The sequence below is a fragment of the Chiloscyllium plagiosum genome, chromosome 12 (genome assembly GCF_004010195.1).
Source record: "Chiloscyllium plagiosum isolate BGI_BamShark_2017 chromosome 12, ASM401019v2, whole genome shotgun sequence".
Lineage (NCBI taxonomy): Eukaryota > Metazoa > Chordata > Chondrichthyes > Orectolobiformes > Hemiscylliidae > Chiloscyllium > Chiloscyllium plagiosum.
The window spans coordinates 87,770,445-87,778,351 of record NC_057721.1 but is presented as its reverse complement, the minus strand read 5'-3'; the positions used below and the strand labels follow the sequence as shown (position 1 = coordinate 87,778,351).

Below are 7,907 nucleotides of genomic sequence, written 5' to 3'. Positions count from 1 at the left end.
GGATTGGACATTCTGGAGGCAGGAAACATGTTTCCGCTGATGGGTGAGTACCGAACCTGAGGACACAGCTTAAAAATACGGGGTAGGCCATTTAGGACAGAGATGAGGAGAAACTTGTTCACCCAGAGAGTGGTGGCTGTGTGGAATGCTCTGCCCCAGAGGGCAGTGGAGGCCCAGTCTCTGGATTCATTTAAGAAAGAGTTGGATAGAACTCTCAAAGATAGTGGAATCAAGGGTTATGGAGATAAGGCAGGAACAGGATACTGATTAGGAATGATCAGCCATGATTATATTGAATGGTGGTGCAGGCTCAAAGGGCTGAATGCCCTACTCCTGCACCTATTGTCTATTGGATCTGCATGGGTTTCCTCCCCCAGTTCAAAGGTTAGGGTGGATTGGTCATGGGAAAGTGTCCTGTTGTGTCCAGAGATGTATGGGCTAGGTGGGTTAGCCATTGCAAATGCAGAGTTACGGGGATAGGGTGGATCTGGGTAGGATGCTCTTCAGAGGGTCAGGGTGGATTTGATGGGCCAAATGGCCTGTTCTCACACTGTAGGGATTCTATGTCATGTTTAACTGATGTGTGATCAGTGGCACCAGATCTTCAGCATCTGCTGCAGGCATCCTGGGAGATGCAATGATGCCCATATCCTTGAGAATCCTCATGTTCCAGCTTGGTTTATAGGTCTGGAGGCCACACAAGGATGGTCACTGAGAGACAAGCACTGGCTTCTGCAACCGTGAAGCCGGCTGTTGGGACAATGCTGCCTGGCCTTGTGGTGGAGAATCCCATGCTTCCCCCAGGGGTGGGGTTTCAATGCTTGAATCTGTCAGGGTTGGGGGAGGAGCGTCCGGCACAGCTCAGACACAGCCAGCTACATAATCCGACCATGCTGTGCTCTATGCACATCCACCTGGGAAACCTTCACTCCATTCTGTCCGTGGTCAGAATCACCTTCCTCAGCTGGTACAAGACAACAGCAGGATACTTACTTCATGAGGTGAGTGAGAGATAGTTGTGTGAGAACGCACTCTAGTTCACAGACAGAATACTCCCAGACTTGCTAAGTTTTCCCAGCAACTTTGTTTCTGATTTCCAACCTCCAGTCTCATTCTTTCTGTATCCTGTCTGTCTGTCTCTCTCTCCGTCTGTTCTCTCTCTATGTCTCTGTCTCTATCTCTCTCTCTGTGTCTATCCGGTCTGGTCTCTCTGTCTCTCTCTCTCTTTCTCTCTGTCCGGTCTGGTCTCTCTCTGTCTGTCTGTTTGAAGAGGGCGCTTTGAGCCGGGATTGAGCTGAATGAACCAAGCCGCCCAGAACGTCACTGAGCCTGCTTATAAAACCCAGCAGGGGGAGAGGAGAGAGGGACAGTGGAGCCGGACTGGAGGCAGACAGTGTGTGTATGTGTGAGAGGGGGAGAGGAACAGGCTGCCTGCTGATCTCACTGGGGAAGGGGTGTATAAATATCCAGAAGGTTTTCAGATCCACCTTCCCCAAAACAGAGAAAGGGAGAGACAGAGGCAGAGAGGAGCAAGGAGCGGAACCACACTCGGAGAGCGCGGAACGGCTGGGAAGTTTGGAAGCTGAGTTTGGAACGATATTGTGGGGAAGCGAGTGAGCAGCAGAAAGTGTTCCCGGAGCAGATCCAGAGAGTGCCCCCGGGGCTGGAGAGTGTGTTCCCGGAGCAGACCCAGAGAGTGCCCCCGGGACTGGAGAGTGTGTTCCCGGAGAGTGCCCCCGGGGCTGGAGAGTGTGTTCCCGGAGCAGATCCAGAGAGTGCCCCCGGGACTGGAGAGTGTGTTCCCGGAGAGTGCCCCCGGGGCTGGAGAGTGTGTTCCCGGAGCAGATCCAGAGAGTGCCCCTGGGGCTGGAGAGTGTGTTCCCGGAGAGCGCCCCCGGAGCTGGAGAGTGTGTTCCCGGAGCAGATCCAGAGTGCCCCTGGGGCTGGAGAGTGTGTTCCCGGAGAGTGCCCCCGGAGCTGGAGAGTGTTCCCGGAGCAGATCCAGAGTGCCCCTGGGGCTGGAGCAGCAGCATGTGTGTCCAGCGGTTGGTGCTGCTCCTGAGCGCCGTGGACCTGGCGGTAGTGACCGGGGCACTGTCCACCTGTACCACGTTGGACACCGAGCACATCAAGAGGAAGCGGGTGGAAGCGATCAGGGGCCAGATCCTCAGTAAACTGAGACTGACCAGTCCCCCGGAGGATCCGAGTCCGGCAGAGGTACCAGCCCAGGTTCTGGCAATGTACAACAGCACCCGGGAGTTACTGCAGGAGCTGGCCAGAGACCGGCAGCAAGGCTGTGTCACACACAACACCGACTTCGAGTACTATGCAAAGGAGCTCTACAAGTTTGATATGATCCAGGGGCCTGCCGTGGACAGTAAGTGTGGGGAAAACGCCCCAAAGTCCCTCTCCCCACCAGTGGGTACAGACCCTAACCCAAACTGGGACACACTCAGTTCATCATGGTCCAAAGTGTCAGGGGGCTGCAGGGAATGTCACACAGGACCTACCCCCTGCATCCAACAGCACCGTTGGGTGCCACTTGAGTGGGCGGGGGAGGGGGTGTTACTGCTCACTTGGCAACTGTGAGGTTCTTTCTGCATCCCTCCCCCCCCCCCCACACACACACACACACAATCACCAGCCCCTCACCCAGCTCTCTTCATACTCCCTCACCCTCTCCTTCCCCTCCCCTCTCTGCCTTGGTCACCCTGTCCCCACCCACTCAGATAGTTGGTCAGTCTTGCTGGGCAGTAGCTGGGCGTTATGGTGGCCAGGCACTCCCAGCATTCCTAGTGCCAGGGAAAGGCCTCTATCAAAACTGCAAGCCTCATGATGAGAGAAGAGAACTGGAGAAACCCTGATCCAATAGGCTGCTAACAACAAAATCACATCTAAGGCCCATGCTGAAAATCATCACATTAACCAAGCCAATGCGATGACTCCACAGGAAAATCATGCATTTCTAGAGCACCTTTTTCCACCTCCGGATATCTCAAAAGTCTTTGCAATCAATGAGGTGCCCTTGGCACCTTGTCATTATTGGTGTGTAGAAGAAGCAGAAGCAGAAATGTGCACAGCAAGCTCCCACATTCCAAACTGAGAATGACAGGGTATTTCAGCAGAGTCAAAAACTCATCCTGACCATAGTTACCATAGTAAGATCTAGCTATACTGACATAGGTCCTTGGGAATTATTTAATATATAAATTTATTGCAATCACTAGAGGTCAACCAACATTAACTTCCAGCTCTGCCTGGAAATAGTGTCATAGAGATGTACAGCATGGAAACAGACCCTTCGATCCAACTCGCCCATGCTGACCAGATATTCCAAAACAATCTAGTCCCACCTGCCAGCACCTGGCCCATATTCCTTAAAACCCTTCCTATTCATATACCCATCCAGATGGCTTTTAAATGTTGCAATTGTACCAGCCTCTACCACTCCTCTAATAGGCGATTCCATACATGTCCCTTTTAAAAGTGTTGTTGTTTTGACTTTTTTTCTCCAAAGTTCTGCTGTTCCAAAACAATGCAACAGTATATAAAATAGTGACTGCTGCTCCTGGAATTCAAGGAAATCACCTCCAACACCTAAAATACCTCAAAAAAGGAACAGCTGTTACAGCCAGAATTTTTTCTCATCTTCCATCTTGGGTTACCCAGAATCCTTCTGTGTCATTAATGAAAATATCCAATTTCACACTGAATAGGAGAGTATCACCCATAATCCTCCACCACATACTCCCAGGACAGGAACAACATGGAGTCAGATGCAGAGTAAAGCTCCCTATACACTACCCCATCAAACACTCCCAGGACAGGGACAACACAGGGGTTAGTCACAGAGTAAAGCCCCTCTCCACTGTCCCCATCAAATACTCCTGGGACAAGGGACAGCACATGGTTAGATACAGAGTAAAGCTCCCTCCACACTGTCCCCATCAAACACTCCCAGGACAGGGACAGCATGCAGTTAGATCCAGAGTAAGGCTCTCTCTACATTGCCACCATCAAACAGTTTCAGGTCAAGTGTAGCATTGAGTTAAATCTAAGGGACAATGATAAAATATGTGTTTCTCAGTGAGGATCCTGTATTTGGCCTGGGTAGATTTCTCAGGATTTGTGCCTGATGATTTGCTGGTAAATTATAATGTTTTATTAATTTAGTGCAGTGTGTACTCCAGGTGTGAGCTCCTCATAAGAAGGTTCTCAGCCTGAGCTCCTCGTACCCCTTGAGAGATTGTGCGCTAACCCCAAGTCCAGTTTATACAGACTGAGTGCGACCCTTCCTGTCACTGTCCCCTCTGTGGCAACTTTAATGCTCAGGCCCCAGCAGAGGAGCCCAGCAGCCAGCAGAGGGAGCAGACTGCCATCAAACAGCTGTGTGTGCCTGGACCATGCTGCTGCTTCATCCTGTTTACAAACAAGCTGTAGCCTTTCTCCCTGCCAAGCTCCAGATAATCAAGGCACCAAGTGCCTCACAGAAAACTCTGGCTCTGAGAACCTGCATGCAGGAATGTGTTGACACTTGCATAACTCTCCACACAAGGTCCTTCCCCGACTGGGGAGCTCCCTATATAGCACCATGAAACATCCAAAGGCAATGACACAGTGAACAGCAGCCTGTCCAATTGAAAACTGAATGCACTCCTGCTGAATCCTTGAGCAATATTTCTCACAGGTTGCCTATTTTGCTTCCTCGCTGACTCCTGACCCAGATCTGCTCCTTGTCTGGGCAGACAGAGTGGCAGAGTTATCAATGCCAGTCATATCCTGAGCGCAAACACACAACTGATTTTGGCTGTTTGCAGGGGTTTTCTGGTTGGTGCTGAATTAGGGGCAGTTTCAATGTTTAGGCTTGAGAGTGGCAGGAATTCTCTGTGTAATAACCTGGGCTATTAACAGTGACAGGAGGGGTGAGAAGGATCATGTTAAGCTTAGTGCAATAGTATTGTCACTTCCCTTAGAGAATGCTGGATCTTCACTGGATTGAGGGAGAGGGGCTGTACTTCTGATAAAGAGTCAGTGATTACTGAAACACTGAGTAAGGCTCCTGACCCTGGTCAATGCGACACTCCATCACTGCACTGAGTTAGGCATGATCATTGGGAGCAGTTCGACTGTCATCATTGCCCTGTCACTGTGCCAGAATTCTTCAACAGGAGGTTGTTTATGGTGTGGACTGAAGGAAATTCAGAAAGTGCTGACAGAAAGCAGTCAGTTTTTGTAACCCGAGTTCAGCTAGTGTACATTCTCTTTGTTAATACTAGTCAGTCTCCTTCCTGAGCAATGCAATCAGCATAGACTGATTGATCCTTGGGTGAACTGAGTTTAGAGGATGCAAGATCAGAGATCCATTTCAGAAAATGCCCTTAACGCAACTATCATGCTCGATGAATGACCTTCCCTCCATTATAAGATCAGAAGTGGGGATGTTTGCTGATGGTTGCACAATGTTCAGCACCAATCATGACTCCTCTGATACTGAAATAGTCCGTGTTCAAATGCAGCAAGATCTGGACAATATCCAAACTTGGGCTGACAAGTGGCAAGTAACATTTGTGCCACACAAATGCCAGGCAATGACCATCTTCAACAAGGAAGAATCTAATCGTTACACCTCGACATCATTAAATCCCCAACTATCAACATTCTGGGGTTGCCATTGACCAGAAAATGAACTGATCTAAGCATACAAATACAGTGGCTACAAAAGCAGGTTAGAAGCTAGGAATACTGCAGTGAGTAACCTGACTCCCCAAAGCCTGTCCATCAACCACAGGGCACATGTCAGGAGTATGACCCAGTACTCCCCAATTGCCTGATTAAGTGCAGCTCCAACAATATTCAAGAAGCTTGACACCATCCAGGACAAAGCAGCTGCTTGATTAGCATCACATTCACAAACACCCATTCCCTCCACCACTGACGCTCAGTAGCAGCAGTATGTACTATCCACAAGATGCACTGCAGAAATTCACCAAAGACCCTCAGACAGCACCTTCCAAACCAACAACCAATTCCATTTAGAAGGACAAAGGCAGCAGATACATGGGAACACTACCCCCTGCAAGTTCCCCACCAAGCCATTCACCATTCTAACTTGGAAATATATTGCCGTTCCTTCAGTGTCACTGGATCAGAATCCTAGAATTCCCCCCTTCAGGGCATTGTGACTTTACCTACAGCACATGGACTGCAGCGGTTCAAGAAGGCAGCTCACCTCCACCTTCTCAAGGGGCAACTAGGGACAGGCAATAAATGATGGCCCAGCCAGTGACTGGTACAACCCATGGAGTGAAGTAAAAATATTACTTATGTGCTCTGTGTGGGTGAAAATCACAGCTCTGTCTAGTTAATATAACAGGTTACTTAGTTTATTTATATAATGGTTAAAAAGTAAACCCTGACCCTAAACCTTAACCCTAAATTGACCCTAATTCTAACCCGACGATGATAATTTCATCCTTTGGAAATTTTGACCAAATCCCATGACCCCTTAACACCAGCCGATATCACCCTGGATCATGTAATTGCTCCTTTGAATTTGACTCTTGAATGCCAGATATTATTCTATTGTATCTAGTCTGCACTGCTATCAAGGTCAGTTACCTTGGCAGTTTGGCTAAGTTGGGACTGTTTTCCTTGGGGAGTAGATTGAGGGAAGATTTGTTCAAGGTATTTCAGATGCTGAAAGGTCTCCCTCAGATAGAGAGGGAGAAACTGCTTCCATTGGTGCAAGGATTTCAAGCCGAGGACCCAATCTCTGGTAGTTTGTAAAAGAAGCAGGAGGGGAGACGAGAAGAAGGCAGTGCGTGGATCAGGTCTGGAATGTGTTGGCTGAGAACGTGGTGGATGCAGGCTTGGATTCCGAAGAGAATTGGATGATCGTCTGAACAGGAAAAAAATTGCTATAACACCAAAAGACATAGCAGCAGAATGAGGCAATTCGGCCCATCAAGTCTGCTTTTTTGAACTCACCCGAGTGACATGGACATCACTAGCTGAGCCAGCATTTATTGCCATCACTAATTGCCCTTGAGAAGGTGGGGGTGAGCTGCCTTCCTGAACCATATGCTGTAGGTAGAGTCACAATTTCCTTAGGGAGGGAATTCCAGGATTTTGGCCCTGCGACAGTGAAGGAACAGTGATATATTTCTAAGTCAGGATGGTAAGTGGCTCGGAGGGGAACCTGCAGGGGGTAGTGTTCCTATGTATCTACCTCCCCTGTCCTTCTAGATGGAAGTGGGCGTGGGTTTGGAAGGTGCTGTCTGAGGAACTTTGGTGAATTTCTGCAGCGCATCTTGTAGATAGTACACACTGCTGCTACTGAGCGTCAGTGGTGGAGGGAGTGGGTGTTTGTGGATGTGGTGCCAATCAAGCGGCTGCTTTGTCCTGGATGGTGTCAAGCTCCTTGAGTGTTGTTGGCGCTGCCACTATCCAGGCAAGTGGAGAGTATTCCCTCACACTCCTGACTTGAGCCTCGTAGATTTGGGGAGTCAACAAGTGAGTTACTCACTGCAGTATTCCTAGCCTCTGACTAGCTCTTGTAGCCACTTTTAAAAGGAACTTGATAAGTTTCTGCTCAATTATAACCCGCCAGGTTGTTGTTAATGGGGAATCCAATGATAGTATCACCATTGAATATCAAGGGACAGTGGTTAGATTGTCTCTTATTGGGGATGGTCATTGTCTGGCATTTGTGTGGTGTGAATTTAACTTGCCACTTGTTGGCCCAAGCCTGGATATTGTCCAGATCTTGTTGCATTTGAACATGAACTGCATCACTATCTGAGGAGTCGTGAATGGTGCTGAATATTATGCAATCATAAGCGAACATCCCCACTTCTGACCTTATGATGGAGGGAAGGTCATTGATGAAGCAGCTGAAGATGGTTGGG

General features: G+C 49.0%; 1 protein-coding gene across 1 annotated transcript in view; it reads left to right on the top strand.

The window, feature by feature from the left end:
• The first annotated feature begins 1,936 nt into the window (after positions 1–1,936).
• tgfb3 (transforming growth factor, beta 3) overlaps positions 1,937–7,907 on the top strand; it is a 56,155-nt gene continuing 50,184 nt past the window's right edge. The window contains exons 1-2 of the mRNA XM_043701490.1: positions 1,937–2,383; positions 7,359–7,378. Coding sequence (XP_043557425.1) covers positions 2,032–2,383; positions 7,359–7,378 — 372 coding nt within the window. The 5' untranslated portion in view covers positions 1,937–2,031. The remainder of the gene's footprint in view (positions 2,384–7,358; positions 7,379–7,907) is intronic.